At 44.4% G+C, this 25,554-nt stretch overlaps 1 protein-coding gene across 1 annotated transcript; it reads left to right on the top strand.

Moving 5' to 3' along the window:
* Positions 1 to 1,474: 1,474 nt before the first annotated feature.
* Positions 1,475 to 22,000, top strand: GXYLT2 (glucoside xylosyltransferase 2). Its single transcript, XM_041426057.1, has 7 exons — positions 1,475 to 1,545; positions 7,536 to 7,725; positions 7,924 to 8,055; positions 14,091 to 14,342; positions 15,300 to 15,423; positions 17,678 to 17,850; positions 18,441 to 22,000. The coding sequence occupies exons 2-7, from the start codon at positions 7,585 to 7,587 to the stop codon at positions 18,621 to 18,623; spliced, it is 1,005 nt and encodes a 334-aa protein (XP_041281991.1). The 5' UTR covers positions 1,475 to 1,545; positions 7,536 to 7,584; the 3' UTR covers positions 18,624 to 22,000.
* The last annotated feature ends 3,554 nt before the right edge of the window (positions 22,001 to 25,554 follow it).

Below are 25,554 nucleotides of genomic sequence, written 5' to 3'. Positions count from 1 at the left end.
TGGTGCATCAGCCATTCTGCTTTTCCATCCAAATAAAGGATGAAGTAGCATCTCCAAGGAATGGGTACTGCTTTCTTCTGTAAAATACATACTGAATTTTTTTTTAGAGCTGTAATGAAAAAGTTTTATTTGGAAGTGTACGAAGACTACATCTATTAGTGCATCTTTCTGATGAAGGGAATTTGGCTGATATATATTTAATCGAGCACAGAAGAATTAAAATGCATTATCTACAATGTTTTGGGCAAGTAATTAGGACGACTTGCTGTTTGCTTGAGAAACAGAAACACCAAACTTTGCAATTGACAATTGGCTCTACATTGTGAATAACAATCAGTAAAACTGGCAAGCTTGGAAATGGTAATCCAAAACAAAATCACTGAGAGGGCGTAACTGACACATCTAGAGGAGAAAGTGATTGTATTGATGATACAAAAATCACACATTTGAACAGCATGAGGATTTCAGCCACTGGTACTCTTTTTCATTAAGTATAAAGTTTGGTAGGGTTTGATAATAGTCCATACATTCTTGGGAAAAAAGCATATGTTTATGCATAGTGGTTTTTCTGTACTTTTTCATTTAGTATTGCTGTTTTCTCTTAGCATGAGGTAATTTACATTTTCATACCTGGCCACAATCCGAGTTGGATGAAACTCTTGAAACAGTAGTTGTTCATTGTGTTTGGACCGATGCTAAGGCAAAGTACATTTTGGGACACCACTGGTGAAGGCGTGTGGTGTGAGCAGTGTAAAATGGACAGGCTGTACAGTTCCACTGCCAAGTGAATGCCAGTGTCACTTCCAGTGGCTCCAAGAGGGACACGAGGCTCTTCCAGTTCTAAACGTGGGAGTCTCCACTTGCACTTCTCTCCTCTTTGGTGTCTCCGTTCTTTGTACTCCAGCTCCATGGGGCAGCATGAGTCCTGGTATTCCTGTCACTCTGTACATTTCAAGGCCGTAAATCAGATTATGACCCCAAGCAGGATTTACCTCTGTGAAATTCAGTGTTGTGATTTCTGCTGATGTCCCGCAGCAGACTGGTTAGGATGGGTCACACGGGGACAAAGCCACCCACAAGCGAGTGAGCGCCTCGTTCCTTCCGCAGGTATCGCACCTTCTCGTTTACCTGCCCTCGGTGCAGGCGGAATGAGGAGGGCGCACTGCCTGCAAGCGATAAACTGGGGCAGCAAGGCTGAGGGAGGCTCGGTTTCCCCGTTAGCAGAGGAAACGCGCTGTCGAGACGAGCTTCCCCTTTCTCTCCTGATCACACTCAGCACTGCCCACCCGTGAAACCAAAGTACCCGCGAAAGTACCGCGAAACCTCTGAGCACCGGCGGTCGGTGCCCGGCGCTGCTCGCCGCGCCGCGTTAGGAACACCCAGCCTGTAGCACAGCCCGGCGTTCCGCCTGCCCGGGCTGTCCCGGGGCCGGGCTGCTACTCCAGGCAGTACGGTAGGCGCGGCCCGGCCCGCCCGCCGCCCGCCGCGCCTCGGCCGGAGCCCCCCGAGGAGGAGCCCCGCGGGCGGCGGCAGCGCCAGCGCCAGGTAACGGGGGCGGCTCCGTGCCCCGGCCCCTGCCCTCGGGAATCCCCGGCCGCTGTGCCCGTGCCCAGCCCCGCGGGTCCCCTCGGCGGTGTCGCTTCGCTGCCGGTGCGTCGGGCGCTTCCCTCTCCCAGATGTTCTTCCCCCGCTAGCGATCGGCGATGAAAGACACTTGTGCGAACTGCTGGGGTTCGCAAGTACAAACTTTCCCTGCAGCTTTCCCCGGCAGCGTAGTTGCCAGAGCTGCCACGAAAGGTTTTCGCCGCGCCCGAGCGGGGGGTTCCCTCCTGTGCGGGAGCAGCTTCTGGAACAGCGGCTTTTCCCTGGTCCTGGCCTTGTTTCGGAGGCACCCGCGGGCAGGGTGCTGCGCTGAGCGCTGCTGTCACCTCGGGGGCTGCGCTCCGCGGGTTTGCCACGGAAAAGGGAATGCGGCTCCTCACAGCCCCGTGCTGCCGCTGGGTTACAAACTGCGGAGCGCTGGCAGATTTTAAGCTTTCGAGCTTTTTGTTTTGAATGTTTTTTTTATATGTAAATTAACTCAGCAGAACTTTAAAGGTGTTTTAAATCGTGGTGTGGTGTGTTTCCTGTCCCAGCACCATACAGGCAGGGTATTTTTTAAAAAACTAATTAGTTGAGAAAGGGCAGCTTTCAGTGGGTGGAGGACTTGTTTTCCCCTTTGCATTCCAATTATATTATGGTCAGTGTGACCTCATATATCTAATTAACTTGGTATGTCTTTGTGTGTCTGATTCATGATTTCACAGAGATGTTCTGAATGAAAGACTATTCCCGTTTCTTGAGCTCTTACTCCTTAACTTATTAAAGCAGTTGGTTTCTCCCAGCATTGTTACCCCACTGAATGCAGGAGATGTTTTTCTGGGGCTGAGAGTGGGCCACGGACAGAATTTAAATGCCGGTATTAAAGCAGGATTATTTCCACTAGCAACTGTACCTCCTGAAGTCATTTTTCTTTAAGGCATATCTCCGTGATTATCATGGAAATCAAGAAGAACACTGAAGGAAGGAGCCCGGAAAGTATGGAACTGCCAGAGAGTGTAAACAACCATTCCACTTCAAAGCACTTTGCAGTAGCATCTTCATGTTTCACAATTTGACATTATCTAACTTTTTGATTATTTATTGACTTTGCAAGTCCTTTTTAAAAGGTCTGCAACACAACAGAAAAAAGAAAAAAAAAGAGGAATTTAGTATTCAAAGTGTGCATTTTCTTCGGAATTTTGTTTGTGGGGCTTGGTGGTTGTTTCTTTCCTTCCTCATCCTGCACCATTGGCCCAGCAGGAGTTTGTATAACTGAGAAGCACAATTCTGTAGGTCCTGTTCACCCATTTGCTGAAAGATTCTGTGTTACATAGTTACTACTGAAATTTATTCAGGTGAGGGTATCCATAAAAAAAGGTTTTTTTGTGGGGAGGGCGTGACATAAGTGGTTTGGAAAGACATCAGGTGGTGGGATCTGCTGGGTTTTAAAAGCCTCATCCAAGCTAAACAGAAGGCACTGTGGGGGGTTTGAATTTGGATTGTAAGAAACAGGCCATGGTTATCCTTTTACTTCCTCCTTATGAGCAAAGGAACTTTTTTTTTTTTTAATTTGATGCAAGAGATCCCACTTTATCTAACTGATTCATTCAGGATAATAAATCTGATTAGGACTGTAAGATCTTGTGAGGTGATCACAGTATACATGCTTGTATGGAACTGCAGAATTGATTGACAGAACTTGAATGTAAAACATTTAAATTCAGTTTTGTCAAGTTGGTTTGTCAGAGGATGCAAGTTTTGAGCTCAGCTCAGAAACAAAAGTGTAACTTAGGACTTGTGTTTGCTTCTTGAGACTCAGCATCGTGCAGGGAAGATGAATTGTATTTTGACTGGGATTTGTAATACTGCTCTCTGTTGTCCCATGGAACCAGAAGACATCGGGTTTTAAGTTTTAAGTGCAGAATTCTTTTGACAAAAGAAACTATATGTAAAGGTTAATGTAGGCACATGTCATTAGCTGGCTGGTGCTTCACAAATGTTAGCAATGACATTCATGTGTCCTGCCTTGGTCATTAGATAATTTGGACAGATCTAGGTAAGTTTCTGGTTAGCTTTGAAAGCTTCATTTTTTGTGGTGGTTTTACTGCTCATTCCTGCTAGAAGTAGGAAGTCCTATGCTTTTGGTAAGACTTTTTTTTATATGAAGAATTTTAAATACGTGGCAAACCCATGTGTGCAATGTATCAAAAGAAGGAGGATTGTTTTACATTTGAAGGGCAGATGTGAACATGCTCTCTCTTAAACCAGCGTGGCGAGGCAGGGGAAGTGAACCTTCACCAGCACATTTAGTTCCCTGAAAGGAACTTTTCCAATGCAAAACATCCCTTGCATGGCAACCTCTCTAGATACTTTTTCTTTCTGTGCAGCTTGTGTGCACACAGATGCAAGTTTGGCTTGAGTTTGATAATAACATGCCGAAACCCCAAGTATTTCATACTTGTTTCATAAAGAACCCACTTCATAAAAGAAGAGAGAAACATCCCTTCTGGTTTTGAGTGGCTTTTCTCCCTTCCTCTGAGTGGTAGGAGAAGGTTGAAACTTCAGCCATTTTTGGATTGACAGCAGCTCCAGTTGGTTTTGTGCAACTGCTGCAAAGTGAGAAAGGTTGATTTAAAAAAAATCTGTATTTCAAAGTGTGCAAGAAAATGTGTTTCACATCATGGAGCTGTTGTTGGGACGTTGACTCACGGGTATCTGTAGGGAAGGAGCCTGTTCAGTGAATCACCAGTTTTGATACAATGCCTAAATCTACCCTTGTTTGTGCTGCAAAAGTAAATGAGATCATAATGGGAAGAAGGTTTCAAAAATCAGCAGCTATATTGCATTTTGGAAGTGTCTGCATGCATTATCTTTCAGGAATAAATTTGAAGGCTTGAATAGATTAGCAGACTCTGTAATGAGGTAGAAATGCATTATTTTGAATGGATTTGGATTGATTTAGACAGGTTTTGGGTTAATTATGTTTGAGACACTTTGGCTGTGACTAATAAGAAAATTACATGTAATCTAAACTTTAAGACCTAGGAATGCACACTGTTGTGCTTGAGCACTCAGACTGCTCCTGCTGTGTCAGTGCCTTTCTGAATAAATTGTATTCAGTAAACAAAAAACGAGTGAGCAACTGGATGGGAGTTGCTCTGTATTGTTGGAAGGTCTTTGCTGTAAACATTTTATTGTGCTCCATCTTATCGAGCTCAGTCTTCAGCCACTCCGTGGGGATGTGTTCTACAAGTGTTTTGTGATGCTTTCCGGAGTGCTTGATCTTAGTTTGTGTATTTGTTCTTGTCAAACACATTAAACTGTAGGGCCCAGGTCTCTGCATTGCTTTCAGTGTGCTTAAACATTTAATTTAGGTTATAAAATCCAACTACAGAGTGTTCATAAAAGACAAGTTGAACTATAAAGGCATGAATGTAAATATTAGGAAGAACTGGCTAATGATAATAATTGCATTACTCTGTGTATCTTTGGGCTTTTTAATGCCTTGGGAGTCTCTTGAGGTGGGAAATTCTTAGAGCTGTAGCAGCTGTTCCCCTTTGACAGGTAGGACAACTTGGCTGTGTCCTGCACATCTTTAAGGGATGTCCTTCCATCCAGGTGTTCCTCCTGTCCTTTCCATTCTCCTTGCCCTGTATGGGGTGCCTGCATGAACAGGGCAGGGAAGGGGAGCTGGGATCTTCTTTGCCATGGCTTGTTTGTCCTCCAGGCACTTTGACTTTGCCTCTTCTACACCTGCCCTGTCTCAGGCTTCTGGATAACTTATTTTTTAAAGGCTAAATTAAAATTGCAGTCAAATGCATCCTGCTGTGGCACTGTTTTATCTCCTATTGCAGCTCACCTTTGTTTTCACTGTCCTCTAAGTGTCTTTATGTACTTACAAAGAAGATGCAAAATGTGTCCCAAAGTTCTTCTGTACCTCATTGCTGCTTCTCTCACTGATTATTGCTCTCAGTGTCCCAGACTATGACTGGTGTAGTTCAAATAGCTCCTTTTTCTGGGATGCTTATTCCAATTCAGGCCACTCCAGGCTCCTGAACACCTGCAGTGTTGGAAATTCCTCACCTCCAAGGCTCATCTTTCTCCTCCAGGATGTCTGTGTTGGATGTCTGTTGTTATCCCTACTCCCATGGGCTTTCCAGGCATTCTGCTTTCACCAGGGATTGCTTCTGCTGAGTGTCCTTTGGAAGTGTTGTCTGCACATACTGGATTTTTCACTGCAAAACAGCTGCATAATGCAGAGCTCGCTGTGGCTAAAACTGCCCAGGAAGGCAGAGTGCTTTGGTGTGGGCTTCTGAAATGTTGCAATAAAAGTGCAGAGTTTAGTCCCTCTCCCAGTGAATTCCATTGCCAGAAACTACATCAAAGCAGCTCCCAGCCTGTGCATGGCTTGATTTAGAGACTCAATTAAGGGGAAACATTACACAGATGGAGAGAAGGGGGGAAAGGTGATCTGTGTGAGCAGCTAATTATTCACTTCAATAATTCAGCAATTTTTACACTAATCGGTTGCAAAGTAAATACCACTTCACATAGATGTAATATTCCATTATTTATACACTGATGAAATTGGGGGTTAATTAGGACTATAGCAGAAGATTTTAAACCCTTAATGAAACGTGTTTGCTTTGTACAGTCAGTGAAGTGCCAGTGCCTGGTGTTCCTTTACACAGAGGTGGGTTACTCTGAAGGGTAGAATGCTGCTGTCACACAGAGCAGCACTTCAACGTCTGGAAAAAATAATAACAGCTTAAAACTGTCATTTTTCTCCTTATTTAGAACTTCTGTTTGTAGCATTAACTGCAGTGATTAATTGTGTGTGTGCAATTGTGTGTTCTGAGCAGGGCTGGGATTGATGTGCTCTGCTCAGAGATATGTCCAGAGCAGGCGGTGATCTATGATTTGCCTTTTGAACTCTCCAGGAATGATTACTGTGCCTGGCATTTAGTTGCTTGGTCAGCTCCATCCTGTGTGATGGAGGCTAAGTGCCATCTGTGTTGGAATGTGGATACACCATGGTGCAGGCATTCTTGGAGGATGCAATTTTTACCTCCACACTAAACACAGAACCAAAAGACTGCTTTCAAAAGGTCTTCAGCCCCCCAGGAGAACCTGATTTTTCAGGCTAGCAGGAAGCTTTATTGTGCCTCTTACTGTGTTCCCTGTATCTGGATGAAATGTATTTAAAGCCCACACAGGTGGGTGCTAAGTGAAAATCCCACAGTTTGGCCCTTGGAATATAGTCTGATTCATCTGGGATATGTGACTATATTTGTTTTCAGAAATCTCTATTTTAGCAAAATCTCATGGATTCCATGGGGTGAAATGGAGAGCAGTTCTTTGAAACTCTGCCAGTACCTTCAGGCCACAATTAAGGCATGCATCTTTAATAGAAAATTAATTAACAGAACAATTTACATATGGATGCAGTGGGTTTTGTTTTTTTTTTAAAGTATGGATGTCTTCTTCCAGCCTAGCCATTAGGGGCTTGGAAATGAAGTTGCTGGATGCAGTTGTGTGATCTGCATTGTGTTAGAAAGTTGGCTGGGTAGTTGTAACTCTGTTCTGGCTTGCTGACCTCTGGGCTGGGGAAAGAGCTGTCATTTGCACAGAGCAAGGTGATGTCTGGTTGGAGATGCTGTGAAATTGGCTTCAACTGTGTCTACAGTGCACTGATTTTTGCAAACCCAGAAATGTAGGAATAACAGAAAATAGCCTTTTTCTTTATGTTATAATTGTAACACTATTGATCTGTACCACGGGCAGAAATTACCATGCTATTTGCTTGTTCTGTAAATATCTAACCAGAAAAAAAAACCCTGATCCCTTTCTAAATGATGAAGAAAAAAAAAGAAAACAACCCTGATGTCTGTTAATGGGCAATTCTCTTCATGTCTACCTCAGTAATTTTTATGTGCCTGTCCCTGAATTTTCAGGAAGCCTGGAGAGCAGAAACACCCAAAGGAGCCCTCCTCCTTGCAGTGCATGCATCTGGCAGTGGTGGCATGTGGGGACCGGCTGGAGGAGACGCTGATCATGCTGAAATCAGCAGTTCTCTTCAGCAGCAGGAGGCTCTGCTTCCACATCTTTGCCGAGGATTCCCTTAAGCCTGAATTTGAGACAAAGGTGAGTTTCTCTGTAATTTGATAATTAAATAAATATATAATTAGTCAAAAGTTTTTAATCTCTGAGAAAATTACATTAACATCAACAAGTAGCAGCTGGAGCACGTTGCTTACCGTACACACAAATTCCTTATGCATGCATTTTTTACAAAAGCTCTATAATGTGTAGTGTCTGATTTCCTACCACCATGTCTTTCAGTTAAAGGAGTGGCCTTCCTCATACAGAAAGAAGTTTGAGTCCAACATTTACCCAATAACCTTCTCAGTAGGAAATGCTCAGGAATGGAAAAAGTTATTCAAACCATGTGCTGCCCAGCGCCTGTTTCTTCCGGTAAGGCACCTGGATTTCTGAGTAGGTTGCTTCAGGAAAAGGTTAATTCCAGGAAAGGAAGCTTTGCTGGTGTAATATTAAAACCATTTTCAGGCTGAAACATCTGCTTAAAGATAATTTTAGTCTGTGCTTTAAGACGCTGTTAAAAAAACAGCCCAGAAATCCAGCGTGGCTTTTTCCTGGCTAACAAAGGATGTGTGTTTCTGATTTGTCTCCGGTTCCATGAGCCTCTCGGGCTCTCCAGACTCTCCATACTCCAGAGAGAATGTGAGAGCTCTCTCAGGGCAGATCTTTTGGGGTAGATGCTGCTTGCCTTTTGTAAATAACATTCTTTACAACATCCCCTCTTTACCCACCACCTTCCTTTCCATATGGTAGCCCTTAAACTGATGCTCTCAGCATTCCCTTTTCCTTGAGTTTGACTTCTTTTTTCCAAGACTGTCAGAATTGCCCTTAAGGTAATAATTCCAGTGTGTTTGAAATTGGATTTCATGCAAGAGCTTGGTCTATCCTGGACTCTTTAAGTCCACTGAAAATTGTATTATACCCAGTGTTGTAAACTTGGAGAGAAAGGAAGTGTTGATACCAATTTTGCATATCAGAAGTTCAAAGAATGTTTGTATAAAGCAATTTCTGTGGAACTGAGAACATCTATCAAAAATACCTCGTGGGTTGCTGTTGATTGGGGTGACTCCAGTGAAGTGACAAGCTGTTCACATGATCCAGGTTTCTTCATCGCTGTCTTAGGAGAAGTGGAGGGGGGACAAAGAAATCTTTCCCCTCTCAGATGGAAACAATCAGAGACAGCTGCATGTCCAGATATGTAGCCTGTGAATACATATGTGAGAAAATATGTGCTGTCAGCAGTTCTGCTGATCTGCCATTTCGGGGTGGACTATCAACAGCACAAAGGCCAGATGGGCTGGAAGTAACTCCAACTGCAGCAGGGATCCTCTCTCCCCCGAGTAAATATTTGTATCACCTGGAAGATAATCCCTAAGCGTGAGTTTGTTCCATACAGCGTCAGGATGTCCTGGGTAAACAGAAATCTCTGTTCTTCTGGGATACTTTCTGTCATTCTGGGAGACTAATCATAGGAATGACTTTTATTTCTCTTCACTGTTCTGATGACAGAAAGGGGTTGTTATGCATTCATGCTGATTTAGATATGTAGCCTGTGAATACATATGTGAGAAAATATGTGCTGTCAGCAGTTCTGCTGATCTGCCATTTCGGGGTGGACTATCAACAGCACAAAGGCCAGATGGGCTGGAAGTAACTCCAACTGCAGCAGGGATCCTCTCTCCCCCGAGTAAATATTTGTATCACCTGGAAGATAATCCCTAAGCGTGAGTTTGTTCCATACAGCGTCAGGATGTCCTGGGTAAACAGAAATCTCTGTTCTTCTGGGATACTTTCTGTCATTCTGGGAGACTAATCATAGGAATGACTTAACTTTTATTTCTCTTCGGGTTGTTATGCATTCATGCTGATTCCTTCAGGCTGGGCTTTTACTGATTCCTTTTTGTCACTCTTACATTGCTGAAGTTCTCCAGTAACTTCTTTTAAGGAGTATTAGACTGTTGCTTGTTGTGTTAGCAGAATGAGAGGGCAGCTGTAGATGTTTGTTTCTCTAGGGGCAGTTGCAGAATGCTGTGTGTGGTCAGGCTGAGGTTTATGGCTGTGAGTAGGAGGGGCTGTCCAAGAGGAGTTGCAGCTGACACGGAGTTGATGTGGGTGTAATAAACAAGCTGTCACCATAGCTGAGGTGGCAAATGTCCTGGGGGACCCTCAAGGTTTGATGCTTGAGTTCACAGGCTGGCACAACCTTAGGCTGTGTTTGGGTAATTCCAGCCATTAATTTGGTTTTTTGGTGTTTGATAACTGGGTTCTGATATTCCACTTGAACTGCCAGCACACAATGGGAGCAGAGGGTTCCAAGTGTTCACTAGTTCACTGTTTAGAGAACTAGTTTTATTTTTAATAAATACCAGCAGAATATCAGTTTGGTTTTTTTTCATCTTTCTCTGTACTGAGCACTTTTCCCTGCAGCAGCATGAAATGTGCCCGGATCTAGGTAGGACCCCAGGAGAGCAGTAGTTATCAGCTGCTTAGCTCTCAGTTGTGCAGATTGTCTCGCTCCTGATAATGCTAAGCCCGAGTGGAATGCGAGTCTTTGATTCACAAGTGCCTTTCTTGCCAAAGAAATCTCCTCTGCAGCGCCAGCGGGCGTGTGAAAGTGGACAGGAGGGTCTGAGGAATGTGTTCAGGGAAAATTGGGTAAGAATCTTCCAGTGGTTTTACCCAGTGCTGAAAGCAGAGCTGTGGGATGTGACCCTGCAGTGTGCAGTACTGAACTGTTCTGTCCTGGGCAGCAGGTTGAAGTGCACATTCCCAACTTGCTGGCTCTGCCCAGGATGCTAAAATATTCAGGAAGACTGTACAGCATCCTGCGTTTTCAGAGGAATTCTGAGACATCTGATCACATTTGCCACTTCGATGCAGGGGACTCTGTGTAATCTCAAAAGTCAATCTGCTGCACTCTGCTGCAGCAAAACCATCCAGGGCATTTGTAGAGACACGGAGGAAGATGTAGATCTTTTTGTAAGCACAGAGTGAAACTTTAACATTAAACTAAGAGGGCAGTGCTCTCAGCAGTCCCTGGGAACTGGTTTGTGCTCCTGCTACGGGTGTTAAGACAGCAGGTGAGGAACATCCTCTGGTCCCAGGGATGTTGGTCCCTCAGGGCTGGCTGCAGCTGCCTCCGTGCTGCTCTTCTGGAGCTACCAAAACAATCAGCTAAAGTATCCTGAAATGCCTAAGGGATTTTTGGATGATTTTTGGATGAACATTTAGAGCCCTTCTCAAAACACTTAATCTACTTAAGAGCTTTTAAGATAGATTAGCAATATCCCTGTGTTACAGCTTTCCTCTTGAGGGATGCTCAAGTATCCGGCCCAGTGGGAATAGATGCCAGGGCCTTATCTAGACAAAAGTCTCTGCTGTAACTTGAGTTAATCTCTTACTACAATGAGGTTTAGTAACTCGACTTTGTGGCACTGTTACTCTAGCATTAAGCTAAGTGATCTGTCCCTAATTTTGGATAAAACTGTGCTAGGCTGCCACATGAGCCCTCACAAACCCTTAGGTAGCCCAGCTTCACAGTACACCAGTGTGTGTTTACTCAGGAGTGGGTTATTCTTTGCCAACCTTGCTAACACAGGGAGAATCTATGGAGACAGAAGTTGTGAAATCAAATTACAGATAATTGAGTATTTAAGTGAAGTGCCAGGCTAAATATAGCCAGTTCTGTGCAGAACTTTTTGACAGATTTACTAAGAATACTCTATATAGCTGCAAAAAAAAAAAAAAAAAAAAAAAAGAAAAAAAAGAAAAAAAAATCACACTTTTAAGATGTGTAAGTGCCTGCAGAGCAAGGGGAAGACAAGCAGAGCAAGCTGTATTTCTGGCCATTCCTTTCCAAAATCCCAGGCTGTCAGGTATATCTGCATGGTTTGTGTGTGCTCAGACCTGCAGACACAGCCTGGCAAAGCTCCTGCTCTAGGTCACTGTGTGTCACTTTTAACCTGCACTGCAAGTTCCTGCTCTCTGAGGAGCTCCCACAGCTGCCGTGGGTGAAATTAAATCCCTCCTACCCAAGGCACAGCCCGGAGAGATGTGAGCAATTCAAACTGACATCTGCAGCTTTTAAAGGAGTCTTAACATGTGAAAGTGGGAAGGGCTTAAAGGAGGTAGCACAGCTCTTTTTTAGCTACTTGAGTGTCATTGCAGGACAACACCTTGGACACAGGAGAGGAAGAATCTTTTAACCAGCAGAAAGGAGGGCATGGGAATGCTGAGAGGAGGAATGCAAGGTGGGATCAGGTGCTGGTAGGCACTGCACAAAGAACTGCAGTACCTGCTTGAATCTGTAGGAAAATTACAACAGTCCATGGACTTGCACAGATTTAGATTTATTTGTGTCTTGAAATCTGCTGAAAGAACGTTTTTGTGCTGGAAGAAGCAGTGGCCAGGCTGGCACTTATGCTTGGGAGGGATGAGGAGGGTCTGTAGGTACCTGTTAAACTTCCCCCTGAACTGGGGTAAGTTTTTCCTGCTGGAAGATGCCTCAATTTGCCTTTTTACCAAGGCTCCCTTAGAAAAAAATCTTAAGTGGTCTGCAGTGTCCTGTGGACCCACAGGCAAAGTCTGCTCTGCTTGCATTGCAGTGTTACCTCTGGAACCTGTGGAATTTAGTCTGTCTCAGACTAAATTTGGGGATGATTTTTCTTTTTCAAATGCATTTTGTTTCTATGTGACTCCATATAGCAGGCCCCTAAAAATTAGGACTCCTAGATGCTGCAGAATAATTAATACACAATACCCAGGATATCCTTAAACTGAAATCCTTTTTTCTTTTCAGACTTTCTTCTCTTGATTTGTTCTTATAGTATCTGTCTTTTTTTGCTGGTTTGTTTTTTTAATACTGGACTTGAGGATACTTAACATCTGCAAATATTTACTCTGAGCTCCTAGTCTATTACTGTACAATTTTTGTCAGTTACTTACAGATACCTCCACATGGTGATTTGTGGGGTTTTTGTGGGAAAATGCTGTATTGCTATAATCTTCCATCCAGCAGAGAGATCTGGACTGTGTTGAATGTCTTTACTTAGAGTTTGTTGTATGCCTAACTTTTGTTTAAAATGCAGAGACAGTTCCTTCTGCAGCCGGCCCTGTGCTGTAGGAAGAACATGTAGTTATCCTGTCAGAAATGCAGGTCAGGGATTTGTTAAACTTGACTAAATGTCAGTCTGAATCCCTATGTGTTGAGTCAGGTGAAAAATCTCATTTAAGTCTTTACTCAGGGATTTGGCATCTTAGTGGATTCCTGTTGAGCATGCTTAGAGATGATATTTTTTCACCCACTTTTTCACCCATCAATTCTAATGTGTTTCACTCTTATTTCACATGTAATCCTCAGTCACAATACATTAGAATTTATATAAAACCCAATTTCTTTGGTAGAATTGCTTTTAACTGCATAAACAGGAGAGTTTGTCATTAATGTCATTGCAGTTGGATGAGAGAGTGATTGTTGTGTTCCACATGGTGAAAATCCAAAACCTTTTGGGTTTGCTTTTTGAAGAGAGAGAAGTAAATAGGGGGTTTGGCTAGACCAAAGTAAGAAAATTTCAGTCCTTCAGGAAATTTTGGACAGCTTTAGCAAATAATGAAGAGCAATGAAAATGCAGTTGGAACTGGTGGTCAGCTGTAGGTAATGATCTTTACTACTTTACAAAGACTTGAAGCACCAGGTCATTTGTCCCACCATGGATATTAATGAAGGAGTGTGTAAGGATTTGGGCAGCCACAAGGGGGAACATGGCCAGCAGGAACCGCTGAAATATCCTGGCTCTAATCTGCAGTTACACCCTTCTGACCTGACCAACTTTACTGTGGTTATTCCTCATACAGAATCTGCTAATAGAGCACAGAATATGACCTGGTGTATTTTAATGTGACATTTCTGTTTAACGACCAAATTTTGTTCTTCAGGGGGATGCACATATGTTGATGATCAATGGGATTTTCTTAATTAATGTGAAACAGTTGTATATATTAATTATATATGAAGGGAAGTCTAAATATTCTGGACTCCTGGGTTATCCTTTCTGACAGTGGAGATCTTGAAAACAGCTCTGTAAATACATTTTATGTACATGTAATTTTTGAACAGGAACTAAGTAGTCCTTGCAGGTATTTTTGGGAGCTTGATGAATTGCTGCTTCATAAGAAGGTTAATCCAACCTCAGTGCTCTGGTAGCTGCTTTATTGTGCAGTTCAAAAAATACCCACAGCAAACAACAAACCAATAATCCGATAACTGTTGTTCCTCTGTGTAATTACACTTATCTGATAAATCAATAACCTCCTCCAAATTACCAGTTTAAAGCAAAAGTCCCTTCTGCCAATAATCTTTGTGCTTGCCTCCTCTCTGATTTGTTTCTCACCCTGCTGCGCAAACCCCAAAGGTGATTTTAAAGGACGTGGATTCCCTGCTTTACGTGGACACCGACGTGCTGTTCCTGAGGCCCATCGATGACATCTGGCACCTCCTGAGGGAATTCAACTCCACCCAGCTGGCTGCCATGGCCCCCGAGCACGAGATCCCCAAGATTGGCTGGTACAGCCGCTTCGCCCGGCACCCCTTTTACGGCAGCACCGGCCTCAACTCCGGCGTGATGCTGATGAATTTGACGCGCATCCGCAGCACCCAGTTCAAGGTGAGAGCGCACGCAGCTGTTGCAGAAGCTCAGGATTGGGGTGTTTTCACATCTTGGAAAGCTCAGTGTAAAATGGCATGATGGTCGTAATACGGAGAGTCAGAGAGATACGGAATATGTGTAGTTGGATGCTAAAAGCTGGTGTGAAAGTGATTGTGAAAATAAATGAAACTTCCTCAAGGCTGGAGCAGTGAGAACTTGCAGCTGAAGCAGTCTGGTAGCAGTGTTAAAAATGGCTTCCTCAACTTCTTACATTTCCCTGAAAAGATACGTGAAAGAACAAACTCAAGGATCTTCAGTGCAAGTTTCCAGTTTTAAAATTGGAAAGCTTGATGTGAATATCCAGAGAAATTGGTGATTTTTGCATCTGTTGTGAAGAGACTTTTGCATCCTGCTGCAGGTATGTGACTCTGTGAACTGGTGTAAGTGAGAAGGGAACATTTTCACGACAGATCCATGTCACTGAGCACGTATTCTCTAATCACTAAAACTTTGCTTGCCCCAAGGGGTTCCTCAGGCAATGCCAGGGGTTTCCCACATTGTTACAGGAAAAGCTGGAGAAAACAACCCCCAAACATTGTTCTTATTACTGTAATTCCCAGGGAAGATGATCTTTTGTCTGGAATTTTCCCTGCTTTTATACCTTGGTTTTCACCTTGTCCCTGAATTTTTCACTTTTTCCCCCCTCCTGTTACTTGGAATAGGAAGATTGTGAATAGCAGGAGCTGACATCAGAGCTGGGCCCAGGAGACTTTGTTTTCCTGTTTAGATAAACACAGTGAGTTCTGCTGTTACAGCCCTGTCCAGGTCCAACATTTCCTGGCAGTTTTTAATTTTTCACCTGGGTGTCCAGCATGGCTTAGCAGAGCTTAGAGATTTTTGTGTGCCCATTCTGGGTCAGATACCACAGCACTGACCATGACATTAACCCCTTGCTTCTGTTTTCCTGTCCTACAGAACAGTTTGATACCAGGTGGCTTGACTTGGGAGGAAATGTTATATCCATTGTACCAAAAGTACAAAAATTACATCACGTGGGGAGACCAGGATTTGCTAAATATCATTTTTTACTTTAACCCAGGTAAGCAATGATTCTTGGAGTCTTCATTATCTGTGTTGAGAAAATAACTTGAGCTTGATTTTTTTAACTGATACTTGTTGTTTGTAATGTGCATAAATACTCTGGTATGGAGTTATTATGTAACTGCATCCTCAAAGGATTTATAACCTATGAAAATATTTCTGACATAGCTGCAGGTAATGGGGCTTGGACTTGGTTCCATTGAATGTATAAATCTGTTTTCTGGAGATTTGAGAATATAATGAGGTGTAAAAGTAATGATGAAGTGAAGGGGTGAAGTTCATGTCATCTGTGTGCTTCAGGGTGTCCCTGGACCAGGGTGTAGCTGCAAAAATGTTTTTGTTTCAGATGTTTATCTGAATGTGAAAGTGCCAAACTTTCTGCAAAGCTAAGCCCTGTTTTTCTGAAATTCAGCTGACTTGTGATAATTATGCAAATCAGTGACAAAGGTAATATAGAGAGAAAGTGGACACAGCCATTGAAATATCTCATGTAAAGCAGCTTCCAGCCTCTGAGCTGAGTGACCCGGCCTCAGCAGGCACCAGATGATGTCATTGATGTCCTGCTGGTGAGAAATGCAGGGATTTAAACACTGGAGCATAGCACAGACTTCCCAGAGAAGCTGAGAACCACATTTCACGCTTCTAAATGGATGCTGAGTATCCATCCCTACTGCTTCTCCTGGTTTCCTATGTGACCTTGTCACCTTAACTTATCTAAAGAATAAACCAGGTTTGGAATTATCTTTATTCTGCTCTCTTTTCTTTTTCTCTGGGGAGTCACAGGGTAGGTAATTGGATATACCCAAATCCAGGCAAACTGCTGGAGTGAGGAGAAGCAAAGCAAAAAGCAAACATCTGTTTACTGCAGACAGATGTCAAACATCAGTGTCCCATAGATTACCCCCAGTCCTAGGGAAATAGAGAGTGGGAATTAATTTCCAAAAAGAAACAAATGTTATGGGAGCATGGTCTCCTGGAGAAACAAAAATATGGAGCCAGATAGTTGTGGAGACAGACACAAACTGCTCACTGAAGTGTGCAGGAAAAAAAAAAAGGCTGCAAAAATACTTTGGTGTTGTGATGAGTGTTCTCTGTCAAAGCTACATATGGAGACTCTTCTGCACCACAGTGTGTCCTTTCCTCAGAACTGGTAAAGAATTTTTTTATGAATTGTGACTGCTCAAGAAAAGAAAATGAAAGAACTGTGTACCATTAGCACAGAAAACTGGACTTTCTGGGCTCTTAAGCTCTGGGTTGTTATGACTGGCTGGGGAGGGAACTGGCCAAGACTGCTGCAGGTGCTTTTTTGTAGATGTGAGTTAAAACCACAGCAAGCTCTGTTCCCCGGGCCTGAGGAGATGCTCCCTTTGCCCATCTCCAAAGATTGCTGTCCCTTTCTGAAAAACTCTGCTGGAGAGGCCTTAAGGGAAGAAAAGTTCAGAAAGTTTTTCTTCTGCTTTTCAAGAACCTCACGAGACCAGCTGCAGGCTTCCTGGGAAGCTGGGAAAGGCCAAGGGAAGAATTCAATCATCGGTGCTTCTGCCATGCCCTGCTGGCACCAGCCATCATTCATTGTTCTCCAGGGCCAAGGCAGAAAGGTTGCAGGGACTGGAGTGATTTATGACAAGCAGATTGCAAGCACTGTGTGCCTGGAGTTTAAAAAAAATCACCAGGAGAAAGGGAGTTATGAGCCCTTTTGAGAAATTAGGCTCATCTCTAAATAACCTAGACCTGTGAAATTAATGGATGATGACTCTTTGGAGGGCTGTGGATAAAATACACCACCCCTTATGCTCTGCTGTGTAACAGATTGTCATGGCCTCTGTGACAGCTTCAGCAGCAAACACTGGATATACTTTGCAAGTTTTCCCTTGCTGGCTTCAGGAGGAGTCTGGATTTTTCATAACCCCACTGCTGTGTGTGCTTCCCCAGTCGTCCCTGTCGCTCCAGAGACTCCTTCCTGTGGCACAGGGTGCCGGACAGTGCCACCTGCTGTGTGCTCTCTGCTTTGGTTCTTCCACTTCAGCTTTCTGAAGGGCTCCCTTGGGTTGTGTTCAGTCCCAGATTTTGTGTTTCCTGTCTGTGACCAGCAGCTGGGGGTGTAGTCACCCACGAGGGAAGGAGGTGTCTCTGTTGCGGATGCTCGCAAAAGCTGAACATTCCCCGATCATCGGTCCCAGGCTGGTTTGATTTGTTGTAACCCTTGTCTGACGTGTCTCCTCTCCTTCCCTGTGCCCTGCTGGCGTGGGCAGAGTGTCTGTACGTGTTCCCCTGCCAGTGGAACTACCGGCCTGACCACTGCATGTACGGCAGCAACTGCAGGGGGGCGGAGGAGGAGGGGGTCTCCATCCTGCACGGCAACAGAGGCGTCTACCACGACGAGAAGCAGCCCACCTTCAGGGCCCTCTACGAGGTGATCCGGGATGTAAGTGCTGCCTCCGCAGAGCCGCTCCCTGTGCCCCGGGCTGGCTTCACTCAGATTGCTCTGCCAGCCCTCACGCTGCCTAGTTGTGTTTGTGTACATGAACGTGGCTGCTTTGGCTTCTCGTGCGTTTGAGGCGGTTTAGGCATTTTTCTTTTGTATTGTAGTAATCAAGAAGGCTGATCAATTGCTTTTCTATAGTATTGAAGGTAGAAACAGCTGGCGTGGAGTTTCTCATGCTGAGGCTGCAGCTCTGGTCCATAATTCCCAGGAAAGCTTGTCCTTCCTGAGCACCTCAGCCCTCCAGGCATATAGAGAGCAGAATCTTGTCCGTAGGCACAGGTTGGGATGTTGTGTGTGTACAGCTCTGCTTGCCAAAACTCCTGTTTCTTTACAGTATCCTGACATTAATAAAATTTCTGTCAATGCACGCTCTCAGGCAGGCAGGATGTGAAGTGATGGGGTTGGTGACACTCAGCAGGTGGGGGACAAGACATTCCCTACCTATGGAATGTTTTCTCTTACAGAAATTTATAAAATGCCCTTTCACAACTAGCGAAAACTAAAAATTCTTTTTTGTTTCTTTTCCTTAGTTTCCATTTGAAGACAATCTCTTCCAGTCCTTGTACTACCCTCTGCAGTCGAGGTTTCTGGATACAGTGCACACTTTATGTGGGAGAATTCCACAAGTATTTCTGAAGCAAATTGAGAAAACGATGAAGAAGGTGTATGAAAATCGTGTCATTGTGTACTTGGGGGCCAACCACAGATACTAACTGTAGCTCTCTTACACAGAAGTTTTAAGTCTTGTACTCCATTTCATGAAGGATATAAATGAAGAATATGAACTCTTCTACCAAAACTCAGAATTAAAATATTTGTATTTCCAATTTTCTAATAACCCTTGAAATTACAAAAAGCAGGAAATCCTAGAAGCCTACTGAGATTGTTGCTGAGAACAGCAGGAGAATCCCTTCTTTGTGGAATACAGTTGTGGCCTGCCACCCCAGTCCCTTACAGTTTAAGAAGGTATTCTCTCTGCAAAGTGAATTGCATTAGGCACAGTCCAGGACTATTGTCAGTGAAGATACAAACCCAGGTACTGGTGATCCATCCTCCTCTTCAAGTGCTGTTCCTTGCACAGCAACAGCAGTATTCCACTGCCACACAATTTTCCATCCCTGCCTTGGGAGATGGCCAGGGCTGCCCCTGACTCCCCTCTCCTGCATGGAAATATATTTCTGCCTGGCACTTCCATTTCTGGGACCACAGAATTCTAGAATGGCTTGTTTTGGAAGGGACCATCATGGATATCTTGTTCCACACCCTGCCAGGGGCAGGGACATCTTCCACTAGACCAGGTTACTCCAGCCCTGTCCAGCCTGGCCTTGGACACTTCCAGGGATGGGGAAATTGAGACCTTTATGCTGGAATCAAAATGAATAGCCTCAAAGTGGAAGAGGATACAAAATGGCTTTGATGTTTATTTAAAATACTTCATTTAGTTTAAATTTCCAAGGTGTGATCATCATCTTCTGATAAGCACAAAGAGCTTGTTTAAATTGCAGTAGCTGAAAGGTGCTTGGGACCATTCCCTGGGGAACTGGAAGGGAGGACACTCCTGCAGAGCAGCTATCCAAGAGCACACTCACTCCTAAAGAGCAGTGATCCAAGAGCAGACTCCCAGAGGGCATTTTCTAGGTGTAAGCCCCATGGGTGTGTGTAGGAGTGCTTCAAGGAAGCAGCAGAGAAAATGATGTTACTTTTCAAGTCTGTTGAGCAGAAAACATCAGCCATTACTTGGAACTGCTCATTTTTGTATCTAACAGGCAAAGTAGGAGCAGGGTGGGCAGGGTGAGATAATGGAGCCTTCCCCTAATGAAAGGAAAACTGGCAGAGATGAAATATCCTGTATATGTATCATACATTTGTTAGAGAGAAATGCTTTGGGACTGTGGATGAGGGAAAGGTTATGTTCCCAAAGTTAAAATAGGATTTCTGAGGAATTGCAGTTTTGGGCGTTCTCCCCTATCCAGTCAGGGTTTCATATGAAAAAACCAGAGTCTCCCTTTTATCTCATACATTTCCCTCTCCTTGTGTGGCAGTTCCTGAGAGGAGGGAAAGCACGACCTTGGTGCCATCCCAGGCTGCCAGGTAAGAGCCTGTGCAGAGGATGGAGTCCCAACAAGCTTTTCCCAAGGCCTGGAGTGTGGCAGTGTCTGTGACACAGCCTGGCAGAGAGCAGGGCTGCGGGCAGCTGAGCAGGGGAGTGCTGGGACAGGGGCTTGGAGTAAGGGACAGCAGAACTGCAGGACCTCACAGGAGTGACAGGAACAGAAACCTTGTTTGCACCTCTGCTGCAAATCGTAATCACAGCTTGGTTAAACAGCGTTCTGACTCCAGCCCTTATCTCACAGTGTTTGCCACCGGAGTGTAAATTGACATGTGAAGGACAGAGGCAGCTCGACTGTTGTGATTGAAAGCCTGGGACCCAGAAAGTCATTTAAACTTGAGCAGAGGTGCCTTTCCAGCTTGCCTTAGGATTTTCTATTTCAGCTGGAGTTTCAGTTGCCAATTTTTAAGCAAGAGTACCCTTCTACCTACTGAGAGTAGTTTGAAATGTAACCCAAATGAGCATTGAAGATTTCAGAACCAGAAGGCAAAGAAAAGAAGGTAAAGCTGCTGATTTAAAAAGTCTAAAATAATGTATGACAGGTAAAACCTTCAGGCCAGCAATTCTGAGAGCTTGTCTACAGTATTAGCTTGCTTTTGGTCTTTATTTTCAAGTGTCAGGGTAAAGCTGACAGAGGTCTGAGGAGGCTGGTGGAGCTCCATGCTGGGCAGGCTGAATTCCTGATTTCCATGGTGTCTCCAAGGCACAGAGAGCTGCAGAGCACAGCCTTGCTGCCCAGACAGTTGCACCCCAGTGCTGAGGCTCTGGAGTTTGGGAGGCTGTGGTTGTGTAAGCCGTGATTCAGCGGAACCCTGCAACTACAGGCACATTCAAATGAAGGAGTGGAATTCATTACAAAACAAAGGCATTATTGCATATGAACTGATAAGAGATTAAAGCAGTGCTTTTTGTGTTCACAGGAGGTGCTACATTTTGTTTAGGATGAACTGAGTTGTGTTCTCAACAGCTATTAAATATATGAAGTACTTGCTTTAACATGAAGACTCTTGTTAATTTAATATCAGCTGGCAGGAAGAATGGGGGAGGTTCCCCCCTGCTGGGCTTTTTTCTGAGGAAAAAAGCAATAATTTGAGCTCTCCAAAGTGTTTTTAAACAATTACGTAACTTTGTTTTTTGTTGTTGTTAGAATTATTAATTTATATTTCACTACAGCTTCCAAAACCATGTTATACTTTATTTTTAACAGTAGTTGATTGTAATATTCATTTTACTTAGAAACCAGTTTTAATTCATTTTGTATTTCATACTTGTGGCTAATTCCATGTTAATTAGCCTTCATTTATCTTAATAATGGGATGTGTAAATACTTACAAAGACTTTATGTCCTCATTTCCCCTTCCTCTCCCGTGTTTTAGTTATTTCCAGTGGTATAATGGATAGAGCTCAGCAGCATTTTGCTTACAGGGGAAACTGGAAACTGCTCAGTGTGTGTGTGTACAGCACGAGCATGTGTGTAAAAAATGTCCCTTTTCTCTGTCACTGAATTGCTTGTGGATTTTTCTTTGACAAATGCACTGATTGTTACAGCTCCCAAGGAGGCTGAGCAGTGCATTTCTGAGTTGAAGACGGTCCCTTGGCTTACAATACAAATAAATGAAATTTTAAGCAAGCTCTACAGTTTGCTAGTTTTCTTTTAAATACAAGATTTTGTGCTGGTCTGGTTGGGATAGAGTTTTGTAGGTGTGATGTTTTAGTGTGTGTATACCGGGTTTGACAGCAGGGAACACAGATAAATGCTCCTCTTTTACAGTTTTACTGTAGTGAAAGAGTCTGATATTGGATATAAAGAGAGACAAATACATTTAACTTCCCCCAGAGTGCTCGTGTGTCCTGCTGCAGCTCCAGCTGTGTTACGGTGAGCGTAGATCAGAACCTTCTCTCAAAGGAAACTGGAGTTTTATCTTTTATTCTTTACTGTTTCTCCATAATGTTTCACTCTCTGGACGTCATTTAGCATCATTTCCCCTCCCTCCTTCTTGTATGCATTTTTGACATTCTTGTGTGGTTGCTGCTGTGCTGTCCTTGCTTGTGACATCTGTGTGTGACAGAAGCTGTCTGTTCAGCCAGATCCTGGTGCTGGGTGATGTGTTGGGCTCAGCCTCAGCTCTCAGAAATCAAGAATAAAGCTGTCCCTGACGTGGATGGGCAGAGGTGGGCCAGCTGTAAAACCAGCCCTGTGTAGGTCCTGGGAAGGCTCTGGGTGTGTGTTACACACTCACAGTCACACTGCTCGGTGAGCCAGGGTTTTTCACTTGCAAACGTGGCTCCAGCCAGTGCTGCTGTGGGGAGAAGAGAGATTTCCCAAGCTGGGAATAAAGTACAACTACAGAAAGAAATAAACCTTGACACTTTATCAACTGTCAGAGAATCCTTTTCTCCTCTCCATCAGGTGCAGTAAAATGTGATGGTAGTAAATGCAGAGTGAGCACCCCTCCAGAGGTGAGATGGGATGGGGCAGTCACCAGGATCATTCCTGCAGGGGCTGGAAACGTTCCCCACTGCTCTTGGGGCAAGTGCTCGTGTGTGCTGGGGTCAGCCTGCACCTCCCGAACTACAGAAAGAAATAAACCTTGACACTTTATCAACTGTCAGAGAATCCTTTTCTCCTCTCCATCAGGTGCAGTAAAATGTGATGGTAGTAAATGCAGAGTGAGCACCCCTCCAGAGGTGAGATGGGATGGGGCAGTCACCAGGATCATTCCTGCAGGGGCTGGAAACGTTCCCCACTGCTCTTGGGGCAAGTGCTCAGCCTGCACCTCCCACTGGCATAAGGAATTGTTCAAAAGAAAGAGTGATGTTTGGAAATTCTGCTTTCATTCTGGATCAGAATAAAAACCAATCTGTCAACACTTCCTTTGAAATGAAAATGGAGACAAAACACCAAATTGAGAATCAGCATGGAAGATGAACAAAGCGCTTTGTTAATGTTTTCTTTTGAGGTAAAATATTTTGGTTTGACTTTCACATTTCTGTAAATACAGCTTAATTGCTGCTGTTTTTCCACTATAGCCCAAAAGTGTGTATGTATAGTTTTGATAATTAATGCTGAAATAATGACACAGAAATAACAGGGCTCTTTATTTCAAATAAAGACCTGTTCTTGTATAAGCATCTTTTCCTGAGTCCTCTGAAAATGTTCACTCCCTCCTGTGAGGGTTAGAACTGTGCACAGAAGGTGCCTTCTCAGGGTTCACAGCTTCAGGGAAAGATCTCCTTCCCATTCTGCTCAGCACTTCCAGAGGCCACCACACTTCCAAAGGGCACACCTCACACCTGAGGCTCCAGGTGAGAAAACAGGGCTGGTTTTAGTCTGACTGGCTCCGGAGTTTGTGGAGTGATGTCAGGAAGCTCTTGTCCCAGGGATGTACTGGGAGGAAGGTGTGAAATACAGCGTGGAAAGAAAACTCTGCTGGCCAGTTTGCCATGGGCTCTTGGATTAATAGGAGACAATCCCTGGGGACTTGTTGGGGCCAGTGCCTGAGCCAGGTAAAGGCTGAATGATTGTCACATCTGACTATTCCTTGGGTTTTTTTGTATCTCCTGTGGGTAATCTTTCAAAAGAAACAGCTCCCACAAATACAGTTTTTCTCTTTTCAGCCTCTTTTTTTAAGGCACTGGGTGTAAGCTGTTCTCATCTTTCGATATCCCAAGTCTTCCAGATTTTTTAAAAGCACAATAAAGATTTTTAGGCATTTTCTCAGAGGAGAATCTTAATTTGTCTCAAGGTGGCTGTGATATACTTTAAAGAAAAAAAACCCCAACAACTTTCCTTCCAGAGATCCATGATTTTTAGTGCCAAGTTATTGTACCATACTCAGGTTTGCAGCTATAAATTGAAACAAAATCTCTATGCTCCTTTTTTAAATCCTTTGGTGTGTATCGATGTACAGTATTTTCTGAAGACCTAAGTGGGTCTTGAAATATAAGATTGTTGTCATTTTCTTATTGTTCTCACTGGATTCTGCTGCATCTCCCTTGCTTGAATGCTGTATTGAATTGCTACAGATTGTTTCAAAGCACAACAATCAATTTTGGTTCAAACTGGGTGGAAATACCTTACAAATTGCCGTCACACTTCAGTGAAGGGAAACTGCTTTATGTCAAGTTGGGTCAGGGCTCTCTAGATACCTAATCTAAGCTTCATTACTGAGAGCAGAAGTAGCTGCTGGTCTTACACCACAAATAATTTTAATTATTGATCCATGCCCAGGGGTTGAACAGCCTATAACTCTCAAAAAGTACATTTTTAAATCTGAAACGTAAATCTTAATGAGGCTTTGTGTAAATTTAGTGGAAGAAAAAAAAAAAAAACCTGGATTGTAAAACAGTTTCTCATTGTTCTTTATCTAGATATTTAAACCACCACATCTTCCCCAACAAGGTGATTATTGTTGGGTCTCAGTGAATAAAAGCAGGCTGGGAACTGACACAAAATGAAATCATCCTCTCTGTGTACGTTTTTATTACAAGGTGTGTCAAATACCTTACAAGGAGTAATTATCATTTATGTTTCATTAATGAAGAAGCTCAGGCGTGATTGCCTCACCCATTCGCCTGAGATCACACAACAAACTGATGATGAAACTGCCTACAAGCTTTTTGTGTCCTAGGATTACATTTAAATGTTTCAGCTTTGAAAATGGAAGGAAAAGGTGATTTGCTGTGAACTGAAATCTTTCCCAGTCAGTAGAGGGGGCTGGGTTAGAGCCTCTTATCTGCTCTTCGCTTCACCTCGGCACCTTGGCCAGGGCTTCACGTCCCCAGAGCCAAGAGCTGGCACAGGATGGGCGAGGGGATCCTGCCAGGAGCACAGGGAATGTGTGCCAGGCTGGAGGAGAGTCTCCTGCGGGAGTCTGAGGGGAGACCTCGCTGCCATCTTCACCATCCTCGCCAGGAGAGGCAGAGGGGACAGGTACCGATCTCTTCCTTCGCTGCCGTGACCAGTGACAAGATTCGAGGGAGCGGCATGAAGCTGTCGGGGAGGTTGGGGTGGGATATTAAGATTTGTCCCCCCCGAGGGTGCTGGCACTGCCCGGGCTCCGCAGGGAATGGTGCCGGCCCCAAGGCTGCCAGAGCTCCGGGAGCGTTGGGACAGCGCTGCCAGGGATGCTCAGGGTGGGGTTGTTGGGGTGTGTGTGTGTGCACGGTCAGGAGCTGGGGATCTTCTGTGATCTTCAGAATAAAAACACAGGCTCGTCCTTGCACAAACGGGGGAGCGCAGTCACCCTCAGCCTGAGAGCAGAGCGGAAAGAACAAGAGCTCTCCGAAGGGCCGAGGCGTGAAGGGGGGACGGCTCCGCGTTCCCTCCCCCGAGGATCCGCACGGCGGGGCCGGCATGAGGAGGACGATAAGCCGGAAAAGAAGCCCAGAGCCGCCTCAGAGCGCGGCTGCCGCTCAGACGCTGCGGCCGAGCCTTTCCCGCCGCTTTTCCCGCCCCTCCCTCACGGCTGCTGGCCCCGCCCCCTGCCGCGGGACCCCCGTTAACCCCGCCCCCGCCGCGGGACCGCCCATTG

This window comes from Onychostruthus taczanowskii, unplaced genomic scaffold (assembly GCF_017590055.1).
Source record: "Onychostruthus taczanowskii isolate IOZ18803 unplaced genomic scaffold, ASM1759005v1 scaffold9, whole genome shotgun sequence".
Lineage (NCBI taxonomy): Eukaryota > Metazoa > Chordata > Aves > Passeriformes > Passeridae > Onychostruthus > Onychostruthus taczanowskii.
The sequence above is the reverse complement of the archived record's forward strand: the minus strand, read 5'-3'. Positions and strand labels throughout refer to the sequence as shown.

Coding starts and splice junctions, on each gene's coding strand:
- GXYLT2 (XM_041426057.1), top strand. CDS start 7,585: ATGCATCTGGCAGTGGTGGCATGTGGGGACCGGCTGGAGGAGACGCTG. Junction 7,726..7,923: donor AGCCTGAATTTGAGACAAAG/GTGAGTTTCTCT, acceptor CATGTCTTTCAG/TTAAAGGAGTGGCCTTCCTC. Junction 15,424..17,677: donor CATTTTTTACTTTAACCCAG/GTAAGCAATGAT, acceptor TGGCGTGGGCAG/AGTGTCTGTACGTGTTCCCC.